Source organism: Musca domestica, unplaced genomic scaffold (genome assembly GCF_030504385.1).
Source record: "Musca domestica strain aabys unplaced genomic scaffold, Musca_domestica.polishedcontigs.V.1.1 468, whole genome shotgun sequence".
In the NCBI taxonomy this organism is placed as follows: Eukaryota; Metazoa; Arthropoda; class Insecta; order Diptera; family Muscidae; genus Musca; species Musca domestica.
In genome coordinates this window covers 143,294-164,467 of record NW_026712337.1, presented here as the reverse complement: position 1 = coordinate 164,467, position 21,174 = coordinate 143,294, and the positions used below count along the sequence as shown (strand labels likewise).

The 21,174-nt window shown below is 35.2% G+C and overlaps 3 protein-coding genes across 3 annotated transcripts; all 3 read left to right on the top strand.

Moving 5' to 3' along the window:
* Positions 1 to 734: 734 nt before the first annotated feature.
* Positions 735 to 1,320, top strand: LOC101897255 (uncharacterized). Its single transcript, XM_020039782.2, has 2 exons — positions 735 to 841; positions 902 to 1,320. The coding sequence occupies exons 1-2, from the start codon at positions 797 to 799 to the stop codon at positions 1,295 to 1,297; spliced, it is 441 nt and encodes a 146-aa protein (XP_019895341.1). The 5' UTR covers positions 735 to 796; the 3' UTR covers positions 1,298 to 1,320.
* A 3,991-nt stretch (positions 1,321 to 5,311) lies between these two features.
* Positions 5,312 to 5,956, top strand: LOC131804614 (uncharacterized). The gene is made up of 2 exons (XM_059127656.1): positions 5,312 to 5,418; positions 5,494 to 5,956. Exons 1-2 carry the CDS (start codon positions 5,371 to 5,373, stop codon positions 5,908 to 5,910), a joined length of 465 nt encoding a protein of 154 aa, XP_058983639.1. The 5' UTR covers positions 5,312 to 5,370; the 3' UTR covers positions 5,911 to 5,956.
* Positions 5,957 to 15,619: 9,663 nt separating this feature from the next.
* Positions 15,620 to 16,188, top strand: LOC101896904 (uncharacterized). Its single transcript, XM_005192034.4, has 2 exons — positions 15,620 to 15,728; positions 15,788 to 16,188. Exons 1-2 carry the CDS (start codon positions 15,684 to 15,686, stop codon positions 16,157 to 16,159), a joined length of 417 nt encoding a protein of 138 aa, XP_005192091.2. The 5' UTR covers positions 15,620 to 15,683; the 3' UTR covers positions 16,160 to 16,188.
* The last annotated feature ends 4,986 nt before the right edge of the window (positions 16,189 to 21,174 follow it).

Below are 21,174 nucleotides of genomic sequence, written 5' to 3'. Positions count from 1 at the left end.
TACAATTTTCTGTCTTAGGCTGTAGCATCCATTACGAACATCAAGAACCAAATTTGAAAGAATTCCGGTGAATAATGTCGGTAAAATCAACAAAATACCGAATATCGGGAGGTAACATTATATGGGGGCTATACGAAGACATGGACCTGCACAGAAAATCTCCTATCATAGGCTGTAGCATCCATTACGAACATCAAGAACCAAATTTGAAAGAATTCCGATGAATAATGTCGCTAAAATCAACAAAGTACCGAATATCGGGAGGTGCCGTTATATAGGGGGTTATGCGAAGACGTGGTCCTGCACATACAATTTTCTGTCTTAGGCTGTAGTATCCATTTCGAACTTCAAATACAAAATTTGAAACAATACTGATGAATATTTTCGCTAAAATCATCAAAATACCGAATATCGGGTGGTACCGTATATGGCCCATTTTAAATACCAAAAGTCCTGCAGACATAATATACATTTGAGTAAAATTTTATCAATCTACTTCAATTCGTTCGGAAGCTAGAGTGATTTCCACAGACGGATAGATGGACGGACATCGCTAAATCGACATAGAATTTTATGCTGATCAATAATTAATATACTTTGTTGGGTCTAAAATGTATATTTCGAGGTGCTACAAACGGAATCACAAACTTAATAAATCCTCCATACTATGGTGGAGGGTTTAAAAATATATACGTATGTATTTCCTTCCTTAAATATTTTCCGTTGTAAAATAATCGCAACATTTCATTATCATCAGTTGTCATTGACGTCCGTTTGGCTAAACACATTCCGTGTCATGAACAAAATAATCTGTATTTTCATAGCTCTTATTTTAACAAAGGTATTTACAGTTTTTAAATTTTTAAAAGTTTTCCACAAATAAACCATAACCATATTGAAGGCCCTTGCCGATGATGACCATGATTGGTATCCCAAAGACCCAGCAGCTGCACAACACAAGTGCAATGATGTCCTGAGCGCTGAAACCAAATTTAATCTAATGAAAGGTGTAATTCACAATAGTCCCGAAGTATCCGGCTTGTTTATGTGTACCGCCAAGGCTTTGAACATTTATACATCCGAAAATGGATTCGATACGGCTAGACTGATATATGCCTTAGAGAAAATGAATCGTTTACACAATCGCAGTGCTGTCGAAGAGTGTGTACGCAGGAATCTAGATGTCAAACCCGAAGGAACTAAAGTCTTCAATGTGGCCAAGTGTGTTGAAGATGAAAACGTTTTGGTGGAGAAAGTGAAATATGGAGTGGAACGGAAAATTATTGAAAAGTTTTAGTGGAAAAATAAAATATGATTCTTGACTATTTCTTTTGAGTTTTCTTAAACAATTAATATAAATTTCAAAGGACGATTCAATATTATTGAAATTTGTTTTTCAGTCTCATGTTTGTTCTATCTGTCTTCTATTGACGGACAATTTTACGCAGACCTGCTGTACCAAGAAGACCTTTTTATACCCTCCACCTTGAAAAAGGGGGTATATTAACTTTATCATTCCGTTTGTAACATCCCAAAATATTCGTCCTAGGCCCCATAAAATATATTTATTATTGACTTAAAACTCGAAGTCAATTTAACGATGTCCTTCTCTATGTCCGCCTGCCTGTCTCTCTGTCCGTATGTCTATTGAAATCGCCATACATCCAACATTATTTGATGTAGAGCTTCAAAATTTGGCAGAACAATTTGTATTGTGTCTAGGATGGTTGGTATCGAAAATGAGATATACGTTTTGGTACAGCCGCCATATAACGGTACCTCCCGATATTCGGTACTTAGATGATTTTCGCCACATTTTTTCACGGATTTGTATAAAAATTGGTATTTGTATTTCGCAATGGGTTCTAGCTCCGGTGGAGGAACATAGTATATATAGGTCCATATTTTGGTATAGCCCCCATATAACGGTACCTCCCGATAGCCGGTGTTTTGATGATTTTTGCTACATTTTGCCATGGATTTGTACAAAAATTGGAATTTGTAGGTTGTAATGGGTTCCTGAGGAGGAACATAATATGTATAGGTTCACATTTTCGTATAGCCCTACATAGTGATATCTCCGGATATTCAGTATATTGAGAATTTTTGCCACATTTTTTTTGAAATTTGCAGTTCATAATTGGTTTTAGCTCCGGCGACAGAACATTTAGGTCCACGTTTTCCTATAGCGCACATATAACGATGCGCACATATAATCCTAATTATTTGCATATAAATGTTGGTGTTTAGGTGTGATACACGGCTGGGGTTTTAGGTACTCGAATTGTATGTCAAACGAATACAGCTACAACTCTGACATTTCGAATGAGACTCGCTGTAGGCACTAAATTTGGCTTAAAGGCCCTAAATTTGAAATTGTGACAGTATAGAGCTCAAAACTTGATGATTCATGGTATTGGGATTTATTTAAGGAGGAGTTTTAGAAATATGTACTAACTATTTTGAACTAAACTTGAAACCATTAAGTTTTGAGTGAACGAACTGAGCTGTAAATTTGAAATGTTGGTACTGGGTTTACTGCTGGTGGGTAGTATTGAAATACAAAATGGTACTAATTTGGTATTGGGTAATCGAATAGTGCTTTAAATCTGAAAATTTTCATTAGGCTCACCATTAGTGTGCATGGTTGACATTTGTAGGTGTTTTTTTGAAATACGTGCTGAAAAGTTCAAAAAGTACTACAATTGGTATTTCGTGAAAGGCATAGGGTTAGTAATCTAAAAGTTGGTATTACGATCACTTTTTGTGCTGTGGGGCTGATATATGAAAATGGATTTGGAAATACAAAATATAAATTATGAAAAGTACTACATCATATTATAGTTGGTATTTGGGGAAGGGATAGGGATGGAAATTTTGAATTAGGGTCTTTAATTTTTTTGGATTTTTTATAGAATTCGAACAATAAGTATACCAAAAGTACTTAAATGTATTACATTTGATAGCATTTTGCATTATGAGAACGAATAGAGCTAAAATTGCACAGTAAGATTGAATTAGGACGAATTTTTGGAAATGTGTACTGTATAGTGTATGAAAAGTACAGAATTTGGTACAGAGTGTAGGAATCGGGGTGACATTATGAATTTTGGTATAAGGGTCAAGGTGGGTGTGTAGGATTAAGATAATACAAATAATGGTGTACGAAAAGTACTAAATAGTACTATATTTGGTATAAAGTAAAAGTTTACAAATTACAATACAGTGAGTGAAACTGTTATATGGGTGCTATGCCAATTGGAGGACCGTAATCGCATTTTTTTTTTAGAGAAGAAAATAGTACAATAGAGAATTTTCAAAAACCCCAAATGTGAAATTTCAGCTGATTTGGTTTGGGAGGTATATGGGGGCTATAACAGTTAGTGGACCTGAATTAATTTTTGCAAGCAGAGACTACAAATGCAAAGTTTCAGCTGATTTGATTGGAAATTGTAGCAGAAACATTCAAAATACCGAATATGTATCATCAGCCTGCATATAATATATTTGGGGTATCCGACGAATATTTCTAGGTGTAATTTTTTACACTTCCACCATGTGAAAACTCTATTTATTTTTATGAATATATTTTTAGAGAAGATTGGATCCGATACATCTAAAATACCGAAAATCTATTATATTGGGTTATAGCAAAAAGAAGACAAACATTGAATATTTCTTTAGAAAAAGAACCTGAAGTATCAAATTACAGCTGATTTAGTTGGAAATTGGGAGTAAATCTTTAAAAATGCCGAAAATCAGGATGTACCTTTATATTGGGGTTATACCTTAAAATCCCGAAAATCAAAAGGCATCTTTATATTTTTGGGAGGAGAATATTTAACTATTTATTTTAACTAAGATTTGTTTCGAAATTTGGACAAATATAAATATATAAATCCCATATACCGAAAAAGTCAACATGTTAGAGGCGAACTATACTAAAAAGTTGGCCTCCACTAATCAAATAGAGATGAATAAAAATCTTTCATATATATCGAGCAAAATGTTCACAACAAAATAATGGGTATAACAGCACCCTAACCCCTTGTTTAAATATAAGCATGTCAAAAGAAATAAGTACTTCCCAACTATGGAGGATATATTAAGTTCGTCATTATCGTTTGTAACTCATCGAAATAATAATTTGGACCTGACAAAATATATATTCTTGATCAGCGTAAAATTCTACAACAATTTAGCCCTGTCCGTTCGTACGTCTGTTGTAATCACGCTAGAGTTAAAACGAATTAAGATAGGAAACAAAAATTTTGCACAGATTAGTATTTTATCTGCAGACAGAGCAAGTTCGAAGATGAGCTATATCGGTCTACGATATCGTATAGCTCTCTTATAACGGTACACCGCCTCTCTCCCCTTAATTTCGTATTTTGATGATTTGACACAAGGAGTTCTTTGTGAGTACTTTACCCCTGCAAGAGAATTGTTATCGATATTGCATAACCCTCACATAACGGCACAACCCGATATGCGGTATTTTGATTATTGTAGCCAATTTTTTCAATGGAATCGTATTAAAATCCTCACAGGGAGTTTTTTCTGTCTAATTTACCACCTGCAATAAAATTGTCTATAAAGGTCCAAAATATCGTATAGCCCCATATAACGTAATTCTCCGATATTTGGTATTTTTATGATTTTAGCTACATTTTGACCGGAATTGTTTCAAATTTCGTATTTAAAGCTCGTAATGGGTACTACAGCCTATGACAAAATATTGTGTATGCAGGTCCACGACTTTGTATAGCCCTCATATGACGATGCCCTCCGATATTCGGTATTTTGATAATATTATTCACCGGAGTTGTTTTAAATTTCGTATTTGAAACTCGTAAGCTCGAGCACCACAACCTATGACGGGAAATTCAGGAAGCTCCCATTAGCGAGTTTCCTTTGAGTGGTATTTTTCGACAAATTTTTTTTGGAAATTTTTTCTTCCAAAATGGCGGAGGGTATTAAAATTTCGTCCGGCCGAACTTAGTTACTTTTTTACTTGTTCATTTTTGGTTTGGTGGATTTTTTAGGAATAAATAATTATTTCAGTTTGCAAGTTGACTGCCAATTTTTTATTGGGTAGGATTTCAGAGTTGATTCCGTAAAAACTCCCACAACGACTACTCTAGTATTTCGAATAGACTTGGTATTTGTTAATGACATTTACTGGGTTTTCCCTAAACAATTCTTAAGTTGTCAGCTAGTGTCGATTAACTATAAGGACTGATAACAATTTCAATTCGTGGAATAAACATATGTAAAGATTGTTAGAGATCAAAGGTCCCCCATATAAATATGGCTGTCAATAAAATCACATTATTATTTGCATTTTAGTCTTCCTGTAAAATACAAGCAATGTTTAAACTAATTCTGTTATCATTTGTATGCCTACATCTAATGCAGGTATGTTCTTTGTAGTTTTTATAAATTTCTCAAAAAAAGCTTTACGTTTTACCTTATTTTTCTTCCAAATCAAAGGTCTATGCTGGTCAAAACGATTGGTATCCCACAAACGCTTATAGTATCCTACAACAATGCAAGGAGGAACATAAGTTACCGGAAGCCGTAATCGATGACATTGATCATGGTCGCATCGAAGATAGTCCAACTTTTCGGCAACTGGTTTTGTGTGCCTCAAAAGGCTTTAATGTTTATACGAGTGAAAATGGTTATAATGCAGATCGTTTGGCATATGCTCTATATCGAATCGGTATGAATCGTACATGTCGTCGTCAATTGGTGGGACAATGTGTTACGAAGTATAAGGATATTAAGCCAGAGGATGAAATGGTATTCCATATTATCAAATGTATCCTTGAGAAGGAAGTTAGTCCGGAAGTGGTTGAAAAGGATGGTCCTCCATCCGAATGGAAGGGATGTGATATAAATGCATAATAATTTCTTGTGTGAAAAACTAAAATAAACTAATTTGAAAATTTTGCATCGTGTTGGTAGAAAGCTAATTATAATGGAGTTGTACCAAGTCAAAAAATTCTACAAAATCACTCCTCATAAAGTTAGGCCCGAGAATTCATCAAAAATCTAAATCTTAACGATATGTCCAGATTTTAAACACATTTTAGATGTAAAGCTGTACTTCATGCAAGTTTATGCGATATTCCCTGCAAACCATCATATAATCATATTTTACAAGACGTCGCCAAAGAGAAGAAATCTCAATATTCATTATATATTGAAAAAATGTTTGCATCGATGTTACTAATGTAGCCTGCATAGACAATTTTCTGACATAGGATGAAGGAGCCATTACGAACTTTAAGTACGAAATTTGAAACAATTCCGGTTATTATTGTACCTAAAATCGTCAAAATACCGAATACAGGGAGCACAGATAAGTTTTTTTCATAGACTGCAGTACCCATAACGAACTTCAAATACAACATTTGAGACGATTCCGGTGAAAAATCATCAAAATACCGATTATAGGGAGGTACCGTTATATGGAGACTATACGACATACACAATTTTTATACCCCCCACCATAGTATGGAGGGTATACTAACTTTGTCATTCCGTTTGAAACTCCTCGAAATACTCATGTCAGACCCAACAAAGTATACATATTCATGATCAGCGTAAAATTCTTAGTCGACTTAGCGACGTCCGTCTATCTCTTTGTTGTAATCACGCTATCTTTCGAATGAATTGAGTACAAGGCTAAAATTTTGCACACATGTTTATTTTGCCAGTAGGCAGGTTAAGTTTCTTAAATGGGCCATGTAGGTCCACGTTTTCATATAGTCCCCATATAACAATACATTCCTATATTCGATATTTTGACGATTTTAGCGATATTATTTACCGGAATTGTTTCAAATTTAATATTTGAAGTTCGAAATGAATACTACAACCTAATACAGAAAATTGTCTGTGCAGGTCCACGTCATCATACAGCCCCCATACGGTACCTCCCTATATTCGGTATTTTGATGATTTTAGCGACATTATTCACCGGAATTGTTTCAAATTTTTTATTTGAAATTCGTAGTATCCATTACGAAAGACAGAAAATTGTCTGTGCAGGTCCACGTCTTCGTATGGCCCCCATATAACGGTACCTCTTAATATGCAGTATTTTGATGATATTAGCGTCATTATTCACCGGAGAAGTTTCAAACTACATATTTAGATTTTGTAATGGGAACTACTATCTGTAACAGAAAATTGTCTGTGCAGGTCCACGTCTTCGTATAGCCCCCATATAACGGTACCTCCTAATATTCGGTATTTTAATACTCTTAGCGTCATTAGTCACCGGAGTAGTTTCAAATTATGTATTTAGAGTTCGTAATGGAAACTACAGTCTGTAACAGAAAATTGTCTTTGCAGGTCCAGGTCTTCGTATTGCTCCGATATAAAGCTTCCTCCCTATATATTTGATGATTTTAGCTACATTATTCACAGTTTATTTCAAGTTTCGAATTAGAATATGGTAACGGCTTATGACAAACAATGCCTATGTAAGTCCACGTCGTATAGACCCCTCTTCCAGGGGGTAAAGTACTTAGAAGGAACTCCTAGTGTGGATTTTCATAGAATGACATGCCACCATTTACTAATAAAAAAGAAAGGATCATTCGAGTTTGTGCAAACTTTGGAACTTCCAAAATTGTTATTAACACAAATTTTATATGATGAATGGATACAACTGGCCAATCATTCGAGTACCTTCGCACAATACGGCAAAATGTAGAGTAACCATGAAGCTCGAAAAAATGCTAATTGAGCATCGGATCACTTACAAACTCGGCACATCTCAACTTCTAACTCTCAAATCTTGGGAAGCAGGTCAACAATTTGTATACCCTACAACACTATGTGTTGGGGGTATTATAAGTTTTATTGGTCCAAAAATTATGTAACACCTCGAAATATTGGTTTCCCACATAGGAAAGTATATATGGATCTTCCTATCTCGCCAAGCTCACGAAAATTGAAATGGAGGTGGGGTTAAGGTCAGAATAGAACCCTATTTCTTTTGGAGATGATCGCAAAATATTTAGGGGTTAAAATGAACCAAAAACTGAAAAATTTCCTGGTTTTACAGTTGCTCTGCAGGTCACAATTATATACCAATCGAAGCGGAAGTTAGCATGGGGCTAGAGCTTAGGGCTGGCCAGAAGCCTTCCCATTTTGATGGTCATCGGGTAGTATTTAGTGGGTGAAATAAGTCACAATATTTGTGTTAAATAAAAGTCAAATTTTCATTAAACCGCGAATATTTTTAATCCCGGCGAAATCACAAATAGACGAACAGGTCAATTCTTACCGTTAGGTAGATGCCGACTGTAAATATATCGGATATATATATAGCGGACTATGTACAATGACAATGTATACAAAGGAAGGGGATGTTAGCTAGAATGCTTATATCTCAAGAATGGCTGGTCCGATTTTGACATATTTTGTAAATTCAGAATGCCCTCTTGGCATAAAAGAATAAAATCTAAAAAAAATCGCATAAAAAGATGCCAATAATGATATTAATACATATTTTGTAGTATTTTGTGACATATTTTTATTTTTTCAAATTTTTTATCGCATGCGATTTTTTTCAATTTGACTTAATATTGAAGAATATTTATTGAAATACTTTTTCGACTTACAACACAGGTTGGGGTTATTATATTCAGATTGAAGTTATCATCCGATCCTCACAAATATTTTCACAAGGGTAGGATTAGGCTCAGAAGGGCTAAGCCCATCTGTTTTCAAAGATGTCCGCAATATATTTAGGGGTTGAAATGAACCAAAAACAGAAAAATTTCCTGATCACACAATTGAGGCCAATCGACATGCCTGAGAAGAGATTTAAGGACAGGGAAGAATTCTACCATTTTGTATGACCACTGGATTATATTTAGCTGTAAAATGAACCACAACTAACAGCACGAAGTAGTGCGTATTGGGCAAATGTCCCTGGTCAAAATACTACGGGTAATGTCTGGGCAGGGCTCCGTGACATAATTTCAAAAGCGAAATCTTCAAAAATGGATTTGGACATAAGGGGCTTCTAACATATTTTAGTGTTGTAGGGTATCACATGGTCGGCCCTGCACGACTATAGCCTTTGCTTACTTGTTTTAACTTTGTTTATCACAACATTATTCCCAACCAGAGATCTTATTTGAATTATTTAGGCATTGTTATTTGATTTATCAAGTTTTTTTTCCAAACACATAATATTTTTTCAAGGATTTAAATGAATTCACTTTATGTCCCATCCCTAACAAATGAGAGCATTTATCGAAAAAATAAATTATGACATTTAAAAATTAAAAATAGAAAAATTTAATGAAATTTTAAAAATTTTTGGGAAGACTGAAAATTATGAATGAAAACTACAATGTTGAATGGCGTATGTACATTCAAACGAAAGTACATTTTGTTTTCTCTCTCATTCGAGGTACGCATTTTATCCACGAGTTGAAATTTCCACAGAAAACTGCAAACAAAAGAGGCAATATTTTCAAAAACTTTGTATCGGCAGAAAAAATGTTTGACAAGTGTCTCTCCAGCAAAATTTAAAAATAGAAAAATACAAAAATATGTTCAAAATGTCAACATTTACACAAAAAGTTGAAAACGTGAATGAAAATTATAAAATTAATGATATAATAAATCTTTGGGAGAAAAACAATCATTTCTTCTATTCATATTAGTGAGAATTTCATGTATTTTTTTATAAATTCCCATTAAAATCAACAAACAAAATTTTTGAAAAAAGGAATTATTTTACTATGAATTACGAATCGTGCCGTATGAACGGGTTAATTCGTGTACATAATTCTGAGAGCGAACAACGTTGTTCGGTTTCCAATGGAAACATGCTATTACACATTCCACAGATAAATTCAGCAAAATCACTCTGTGTTCATACATTTTCCGGGAGCTCCTTCGAATATGCATTCCAACGTTAGATACATAAAATCTTCATGATTACCATTTACACTGTGCTCCTTATGATTCCCCAGACATTCACGCACCAAATCCAATTCGCATTCTAAATGCAGACTTCTATACAAACTATATGCCATACGTTCCGGTTCCAAATCTTCATCCGGCGAGTAAACATTTTGTCCATTGGCAACACAAAGCAAGAGGGATTTCATGTTGGGTGCATCGGTGAGCTTAAAATTGCGAATATCCGCTTTGGCTTCAGCACTAATGGGATATTGTTGCATACACTCCTTCTCGATGTCCGTGGGATTTTCTGGATACCAATCGGGTCGGTTAGCAAGAACCTGGAATAATAGAATTTATTTGAGCGTCAGCTTAAAATCAACTAAAATTGTGATCATACTAGTACCCCAGTTGAGAATAGAAACACGATTAAAATTTTATGCATTGTTGCTTCCAATAGTCGTTGAACTTGAAGTCTGTGTTGGTTGGGAAATATCATGACTGTTTTATAGTCGGTTAAAATGTTTTTAATATTAATTTATTTAAAACTGATAATTGTACAAATTATATTATTTAATTAAATATTATTTTAAAAAGTGTGGTTTGGGATGAGTATGTCTAATTGTTACATAATTATTAATAAGCTTCCTAAAAATTGGACATTGTCGCAATGTAATTAAAACTTGTTACGAAATATTTGAAATAATTGTGAAAATAATTCTACCTATACAGTGTATTTTATGGGAATCCCAGTGTGATAAATTTGGCAAAAAATAGTAATGCTATGGATATCAGAACATTTTACACCATCTACCTCTACGTGTATCAAAGTAAAATTAAATAATGAAAACGAGTAAAATATGTTAACTTAACATAATCAGCTCAAATTGCGAAACCAATATTATCATCTAATTTGATTGGAAATTATGGCAGAAACCTTCAAAATACCGAAAATCTGGAGGTACCGTTACATGGGGGGCTTTACCTATTAGTGAATCTACATCGAACATTTTTTGCAAGGAGAGATCAGACCTACCGAGAATCTCAATTGACAAGTTTCATCTAAATTGGTTGGAAATTGTGGCAGAAATCTTCAAAATATCGAAAATCAGGAGGTATCGTAAATATGGAGGCAATACCTAAACATGGACCAATATAACCCATTTTCAATACCAATCAAACTGCCAAATTTCAAATATTGCGGACTCTACCTTGATTTCAACAGACAGATCATATAATTTTATTCTGATCAGGAATGTATATACTTTTTTAGATCTTCAAAGAATATTTTGAGGTGTTGCAAACGGAATAACAAATTTAATATACCCTTCATCGTATGGTGGAAGGTATAAAAATTACAAAAAAATAAAAGAGATGACAAGATGTGATAATATTATTCTTATATTGCCTTTTTTTATGCGATTTTGATCCTCTTCTGCCAACAGATCATTCCGAATCGGTGAGAATTATCGCAATCATTCCTGATTTCTTTTTATACCCTCCACCAAAAAAGGTATGGAGGGTATATTAACTTTGTCATTCCGTTTGTAACTCATCGAAATAATCATTTTAGACCCACCAAATTATATATATTCTTGATCAGCGTAAAATTCTAAGACGATTTAGCCCTGTCCGTCCGTCTGTCCGTCTGTCCGTCTGTCCGTCTGTTGTAATCACGCTACAGTCTAAACGAATTAAGATAGGAAGCTAAAATTTTGCACAGATCTCTCTTTTGTCTGCAGGCAGGTCAAGTTCGAAGATGGGCTATATCGGTCCACGATATCGTATAGCCCCCATATAACGGTACCCCCCGATATTCGGTATTTTGATGATTTTACCCACATTTTTCAACGGAATTGTCTGAAAATCCACACAAGGAGTTCCTTGTGGGTACTTTATGCCTCGGCAGAGAATTGTCTATATAGGTCCACGATATCGTATAGCCCCCATGTAAGGGTACCCCCGATATTCGGTATTTTGATGATTTTACCCACATTTTTCAACGGAATTGTCTGAAAATCCACACAAGGAGTTCCTTGTGGGTACTTTATACCTCGGCAGAGAATTATCTATATAGGTCCACAATATCGTATAGCCCCCATATAACGGTACCCCCCGATATTCGGTATTTTGTGATTTGACCCACATTTTTCAACGGAATTGTCTGAAAATCCACACAAGGAGATCCTTGTGGGTACTTTATACCTCGGCAGAGAATTATCTATATAGGTCCACAATATCGTATAGCCCCCATATAACGGTACCCCCCGATATTCGGTATTTTGATGATTTTACCCATATTTTTCAACGGAATTGTCTGAAAATCCACACAAGGAGTTCCTTGTGGGTACTTTATAACTCGGCAGAGAATTATCTATGTAGGTGCACAATATCGTATAGCCCCCATATAACGGTATCCCCCGATATTCGGTATTTTGATGATTTTACCCACATTTTTCAACGGAATTGTCTGAAAATCCACACAAGGAGCTCCTTGTGGGTACTTTATACCTCGGCAGAGAATTATCTATATAGGTGCACAATATCGTATAGCCCCCATATAACGGTACCCCCGATATTTGGTATTTTGATGATTTTACCCACATTTTTCAACGGAATTGTCTGAAAATCCACAAAAGAGTCCCTTGTGGGCATTTTACCTCCTCAAAATGAAATGCCTATATAGGTCCACGATATCGTATATCCCCCATATAACGGTACCTCCCGATATTCGGTATTTTATGATTTGACCCACATTTTTCATCGAAATTGTCTGAAAATCCACACAAGGAGTTCCTTGTGGGTACTTTATACCTCGGCAGAGAATTATCTATATAGATCCACGATATTGTATAGCCCTCATATAACGGTACCCCCGATATTCGGTATTTTGATGTTTTTAGCCATATTTTTCAACGGAATGGTCACAAGGGGTTCTTTGTACACAAGGGGTTCTTTGTGAGCACTTTACCCACCGACAGAGAATCATCTATATAGGTCCACAATATCGTATAGCCCCCATATAACGGTACTCCCCTATATTCGGTATTTTGATGATTTTAGCCACTTTTTCCGATGGAATTATCTGAAAATCCATACAAGGAGTTCCTTGTGAGTACTTTACACGCAGACATAGATTTGTCTTTATAGGTCCACAATATCGTATATCCCCCCATATATCGGCACCTTCCTATATTAGATATTTTAAAGATTTTAAAAGAATTTTTATTGGATTTTATATTTTTGAAAATTTTCTAATTCGTTCCAAATGGTGGAGGGTATTCAAAGTTCGGCCCGGCCGAACTTACTGCTTTTTTACTTGTTTATATATAAAGGGTGTTTTTATGAGGTTTTTTATACCATCCAACATTTATAGTATGGAGGGTATATTAAGTTCGTCATTTCGTTTGTAACTCATCGATATATTTATTCTTGATCGGCGTAAAATTCTAAGACGATTTAGCCCTGCCCGTCCGTCTGTTGTAATCACGCTAGAGTCAAAATGAATTAAAATAGAAAGCTAAAATTTTGCACAGATTAGTATTTTGTATGCAGGCAGGTCAAGTTCGAAGATGGGCTATATCGGTCCACGATATCGCATAAACCCCATATAACGGTATCCCCCCCCCCACATTCGGTATTTTGATGATTTTAGGCAATTTTTTTAATTTTTTGATGATATTAGCAACATTATTCAGCGAAATCGATTTAAATTTGATGAAGACATTATTCAACGGAATTGTTTCAAATTTCGTATTTGAAGTTCGGAATCGATACTACAGCCTTTGACAAAAAATTACTTATGCAGGTCCACGTCTTTGTATATCTCCCACATAACGATTTTCATTTAAGTAATATTTTTCGAAGGTTTTTTTTTTTGAATTTTTTCAAGATCCTTCAAAATTATGGAGGGTATGAAAAGTTCGCCCCGGCCGATCTTAGCTGTTTTTTACCTGTTTTTAATATAATTCACTCTGTTTTGACAGTGGTCAAGTGACGTAATAAATAAAATAAATAATCGCGTAGACAGGTTCTCATCTTTGTATGGCGCTTCTATTACGATACCTCCCTATATATTCGGTATTTTTATGATTTTAGATTTCGTAACTGAAGGTCGTAATGGGTTCTAAAGCCTATGACAAAAACTTACTTATGAAGGAAAACGTCTTCGTATAATTGCATTATTTGAAATTTTTGAAGTTCCTTCAAAATGGTGGTGTGTATTAAAATTCCTGACCGAACTCAACTTCCAATTTACTTGTTTTACCTCAAAATTCTCTTCAGTGATGAGGCGAATTTTTGGTTGAATTGATATGTCAACAAGCTAAATTTGGAGCAAAGATAATCCACACGTCGTTCAAGAATTACCAATGCATCCCGATACATGTGCTTTTTGCTGCGGTATATGGACAGTGGAATCATCGGTCCTCATTTCTTTAAAAAAAACGTTGTGGTGAATGAAAATCGATACAGAATCATGAATGGTGTCACTTGTCATACTGCTGACGCAACAATGGGCTTCTTGATAGAAAATTTTAACGACGATATTATTTCGAGAAATGGACCATAGAATTGGCTTCCGTGTTCGACTGAATTGACGTCACGCGATTATTCTTTATGAGGATACCTGAAATCACTAGATTACGTGGATAAACCAGTAGTCATTTACGTTTTCGAAACCAATATTCAACGTGTCATTGCAGAAATACGCCCTCGAATACTTGAAAGTTTGGTCGAAATTTAAGCCCCCCAGAATGGCCATATGCCCGAAATTATATTTAAATGTTAAACGAAAAGAAATTATGTTCCAAACACATTTTTTCTTGACGATAGTTTTATTTAAATTTAAAATCAGCAACCCGTTAGAAAAACACCCTTTATATTAAAAAGTACGCGTGGCCACTACTTAGGGTTGGAGGCAGCATTCTGGTATACTTATTTTCAAACCGATATCTTAAATATTTTTGGAAATTACAAGAATTTTAATGTTTCGTGGTCAATGGTTCGTTCCATAAAAACCTAAGTTAAAGAATAACGAACATTTGTAAAAAAATATTAAAATCAGTCTAGCCGTTCTCCAACCAACCCCATTAAAGGTGAACGGTTTGAATAATCATAAGGCAAGTCAAAATATATTTATGGCGGTAAAACCGACTGAATCTTTTAAACTTCTTTAATTATTTTTTAATATCTTGAAATTTCATGGTTAAGGTACTAATATAAATAGATCGACAATGTGCGTCTTCGAAGAAGACCTAAGTTTGGCAAAAGTATGTCATGATATGTCAAATTTAATACTTCCTACGAGAATTATGGTGCGCTTCAGTCTGATAAACAACCGGAGGACTTACATAGAGATTAAAGCTTAACTTCGGATTTAAGCTTGAACTTCACATTTTGGATTCTCATTAGTTATGCTTTCTGCTCCCACTGAAGATTCGAAGCTCCTCTCTTGACAAAAATATTCTAATACTTCCATATGGAATATGGAAATAATATATCGGCAATATATGAAAAACATTGTGTGCTAAGGTCAAAAGTTCAGTTTTAATAAAATGCATAACCATTGATTATGAATTTGATTATTAGAAGATAAGGATAAGGCAGCTCAATTTTAATTCAGTTACACCAGAACAGACACACACCTGATAAGAGCTGGCTATAAATGAAAATGTAACGCATAAGAAACATTAGTTTCATTGCAATCTTGTCGATAGTTACAACAACGCGGAAATATATAAAAAATGAATAAATTAAGTATTGTCTTAATCATTTCCTGCTTCGCGGTGGTAAGAAATGAGAAAAACGCAATTAAAAACAGCAAACAATAAATACAATTCCTTTTCAGATTTTTGCCGAGCGCCCCGATTGGTATCCCAAAGATGAACTAGCAGTGGAAGCCAAATGTCGAGAGGAAAACTCCATTAGCCCAGAACTCATGACAAAAATATGGTCCAGTCGGATTGAAGATACTCCACAAGTACGCAACTATGTAATGTGCTTAGGCCACAATAAGAATTTTTACAATTCCGAAATGGGCTTTAAAGCTGACCGTTTATTGGTGATCATGAAAGAAAGAGCAAACATGGATTGTAAGCCAGGATTTGTTGAAGGATGCGCAGAGGAGGGCAAAGATATAGAACCTGAGGATGCCATGCTCTTCAAAATAATCAAATGTGTTATCGTTGGTGGAGAAGAAAATTGTAAGAAGGCTGAATAATAACAATAAAAATATAATTAAATTGAAAATGGATTTTGTATTTTGTTTATATGACATGATTTTGATTTTGTTTATATGACATGTTCCATTATGGTCGAATGGTCGAATTAAATGGAATATTCAGCGAATTGAGTTTAATATGATTGCTTCGTCAGATCAGACACCCGAATAAACTGTTTAGGAAATAAAGAGCTTCCCACATTATTATACTCTACATCACACTGGAAACAGGATTACGTTATTGTACATTCAGAGTCGATTTATCGATGTCCGTCCGTCTGTCTGTCCATATATTTTTGTAAACAAAGTACAGGTTGCATTTATTGTCCGATCGAATTGCAAATTTTCAAAAACCATTTTTTTGGCCTAAGGTTTGCTTTTGAAATGGCTTCAATCGGTCTATAATTTAGATATAACTCTCATATAAATGGATTTTGGCACATACACGGAATTCAGTCTAGAAGCAATTCGTTAAATTTGATGAAAATCGTTACAGGTGTAACTATAGATTTCAAATAAAAGTTTCGAGCGATTTCGTGTTTATGCTCTCACATCCGTAATATGTACTTCACAATAATTATATTTGGTACCAGATATCAGATACAGCTTAGAAATCTCTTTGCTAAATGTGTTAAAGATCGGTTTGGATTTGGATATTGTGGGTGAGATAAAAAAAAACTGCAACCAACTTCAAACTGATGTCATTTTTAAGCCACTCGTCTGACAACTATTAAAATTATTCCAGTGACAGCTTATTATATTGTTTACAAGCTTTCAAAAGCATTTTGGTGAGAATGTTCCAGAAAAAAAGTTAATCGTGCATCACAGTGGCCGAAAAATGGATCGTGAGCTGAACATATCGCAATTTTTCATTCGCCAAATATTGAAAAATGAGCTCGGGGTAAAGCCATTAAAATTCCAAAAAGTGCCAGAACTTACACCGCAACAGAAAGAAAATAAATCCAAAAGAGCTAAAGAGTAAGAGTAAGAGAAAACATTCGTTGTCCAGCAGTTTGTAAACAAACAGAGTGATCGTGTTTACTTGCACAAGAGGTCAGCTGAAAATGTGCACCTTCGTTTGGCCACCAGAACTCTAGCTTAGGCCATGGTGATGGTGTGGGTCGCCATAACAGCCGATGGTCGCTCTCCCTTCGCTATCGCTTAATCGTCTGTTGCACCAGAATAAATGCCGAATATTATTGAGAAAAATACTGAAGGGTGTATTAAAGCCTTGGGCACGCAAACATTTTGGCCGCAGACATTGATCATTCCAATAGGACTCAGCACCATTGCACTCAGCACGCGCCACCCAAGAATTGTCACAAAATTAGGTTTCTCGCTTTATTTCCAGCGCACAATGGCCACCAAAATCTCCGGATACCAATCCGTTGGACCTTTGTGTCTGAAGCATTTTCGAAAGCAAGATTGGCACTAAAAAATGCCAAAGTGTCGATCATCTCAAGCAAGCGCTTCGCCGGGAATGGGCCAAAATACCGCAGAGCAACATTCGGCCAGCGTGTGACGGTTTCATTGGCCGTTTGAAGGCCATAATTCGTGCCAAAGGTTACCAATTCGAACTAATGTTAACTTATTCTAAAATTTGATGCTATTTCCGATATTTTTTGCTTTCAATCAATAAAATTTAAACAAGTAAAAAAGCAGTAAGTTCGACCGGGCCGAACTTTGAATACCCTCCACCATTTGGGACGAATTAGGAACAAGTAAAAAAGCAGTAAGTTCGGACGGGCCGTACTTTGAATACCCTCCGCCATTTGGGACGAATTAGGAAATTAAAAAAAATAAAATCCATTAAACATTCTCTTAAAATCTTAAAAATACCTAATATCGGAAGTTGTCGATATATGAGGGATATACAATATTGTGGACCTATATAGACTTTTCTTTTTCGGGGGGTAAAAATTCAAAATGTGGCTAAAATTAAAAAATTCTCTGTCAGGTGGTAAAGTACTCATAAATTACCCCTTGTGTACAATTTCAGGCAATTCCATTGAAAAATGTGGCTAAAATCATCAAAATACCGATTATGGGGGGGTACCGTTATATGGGGTACAGCCCCCATATCGTGGACCGATATATCCCATTTTCGAATTTGACCTGACTGCAGACAAAAGACATATCTGTGCAAAATTTTAGCTTCCTATCTTAATTCATTTTGACTGTAGCGTGATTTCAACTGACGGACAGACGGATAGGGCTAAATTGGGTCTAAAATTATTATTTCTATGAGTTACAAACGGAGTGACGAGCTTAATATACCCTCCATACTATGTATGGTGGAGGGTATAATAAAATGTAAAAATTATGGCGTTTGACATTGTTGCAGTTTTTATCTCACCCTGTAGTTCCTCATGCATACTTCTTCATGAAAGAAGAAATGAAATGGGAAGAAATGAGTCGATATAGGCCAAATCTGGTACGTTGTAATATTTATATCAGGTCAGATACGAAATGAACAATATTGGCATACTTCTTCGGCACTTCCACCAATAAAGTGTCCACAGTTGTTTTTGTACTAAAATAACTCTCAATAACTTCGTGGCATATGTTGTTTTATTTTGACGAAATACTGAGAGAGGTGGACGTGTGGTCCGTCCGCAGTCTTGGTTAATTATATCCTTTAGTCATTCTGAATTCATCTATGCCCCCGGCTATCGGAATACATCCAAGCCGATAGAAAAGCAAGAATTTCCTCCGAATAATTATTAGCCGACTTTACCCAAGCCAGGGTTTTATCATAGTTTATTTGCGTTACATTTTTTCTGGGGAAATTATTCAATTTTCTTACAATTTTCCTCAATGTCTGGGGCAACACATTTCATGATATTCAACATCATGGCATCATCTGGCTCAATATCTTTGGCTGCAATTATACACCCCTCAATAAATTCCAGCTCCGATTTTTTTGGTTCGATTTTTATACCCTACAACACTATGTGTTGAGGGTATTATAAGTTTGATTGGGCCAAAAATTATGTAACACCACGAAATATTGATTTCCCACATAGGAAAGTATATATGGATCTTCCTAGCTCGCCGAGCTGAGTCGATCTAGCTATGTATGTCCGTCCGTCCGTCTGTCCGTCTGTCCGTCTGTCCGTCTGTCCATGTTAATTTGTAATCACTCTACAGGTCGCAATTATGGCCCGATCTTCACGAAATTTAAAATGTAGGTGGGGATAAGGTCAGAATAGAACCCTATTTCTTTTGGAGAGGGTTGCATAATATTTAGGGGTTGAAATGGACCAAAAACTGAAAAATTTGATGATTTTGCAGTTGCTCTACAGGGCGCAATTATAGACCAATCGACGCGGAATTTCGCATGTAGCTAGAGTTTAGGGCGGGGAAGAGGCCTACCAATTTGGGTGGTCATCGGATAATATTTAGCGAGTAAAATAGACCATATCTTTTTTGTTGAAAAAATTCAAAATTTTTCATTAAACCGCGAATATTTTAAATCGCGGCGAAATCACAAAGCCATGACAAGGTTACTCCTGATCTTTACATTGATGTTAACATCCAACAAAGCGGATATATAGCAAAATATGTGCGATATATATGTCTACCAAAGAAGATATGCTTGAAAGATGTCTTATATGTCAAGAACGGCTGAGCTGATTTCGACAGTTCTCATTAATTCAGAATGGCCTCTTGGCAGGAAAGAAAAAACGTCTAAAAAAATCGCATAAAAACATCTCTCTAAAGATGAAAATATTGATTTTTTAAAATTTCCTCATATTTTTTCAATTTTGTCATATTTTTGGCATATTTTCATTTTGAATTAAACATTTGGTAATATTTCTACAGCTAACAAAACTAAGTAGTTAGGATATCAGGATATCATATACAGATCGCATTTATGGCCCGATCCTTACGAAATTTTGCATGGGGATAAGATGAGGGTCAGAATAGAAGCCTACTCTTTTTGGAGATGATCGCCATATATTTAGGGGTTGAAATGGACCAAAAAAAAAACTGCAAAATTGTCAACAGGTCGTAATTTTCGCCCGATCCTCACGCACATTTGAATGGGGGTTACGGGCATTGCAAAAGCCAAGCAGTTTTGGATGGCCATCCAAAAATATTCAATGTGTGAAATAGTTTGCCAACTTTTGTAGACTAAATACGAAAATGTCCATTCCAGTGACTTTTTGGAGAATTCACAAATACAGGAAAGACGCACTTCTGACTATTTCGTTGAAGAATGTCTGTATCTCATATAGATGCGTTTCAGTCAAAAACCAATAATAAATGTTAATCTTTTGCAACTTCTGAGAGGTTATAGGTCTTTGGGAAATATTGGTTCCAGATCTAGGAAGACCATTTATGTGCAACATCTTCCAATAAATTGGAAATGAACAAATTAGTTTAAGTTGCTATTATTCGAAAATTAAAGAACGAAACCTGCTGGTTTTCTTTTATTATTTGTCACAATATCTTGTGGAATTCTTTCGAGTATCTCACCTATATAAACTATATCGTTTATTATAGTGTTGTAGGGTATTCAACGGTCGGCCCCGCTCGACTGTAGCCTTTGCTTACTTGTTCATAATAAAATTATCGGAATTAAAAATATTCTTGTTGATCGCAAGGCATAACAAAAATTTGCGTATTTCTGGAGTGTCGTCAATTTGATTTGCCCATATTTTCGTCATGGCGCCCGGTGCAAGGGAGTTTTCTTCACAGCATTTGTCTTCGATTGCTGGCTGATCTTCGGGGTACCAATCAGGAAGTTCCGCGAATATCTAAAGAGATAAATGATTTGTGGTTTTACAATGGTATGAACTGATATATATATATATATATATATATATATATATATATATATATATATATATATATATATATATACATATATATATTGTCTTGTAATAATAAAATCTGCTATCAGTTCTTCTTCTGTAGTTGCAATTGGCACAGTTAAGCTTTTGAACTCTTGGCTATTACAAATTATTACCGACAAACAATAACGTTCACGTCCATCTGTCTGGGCATGT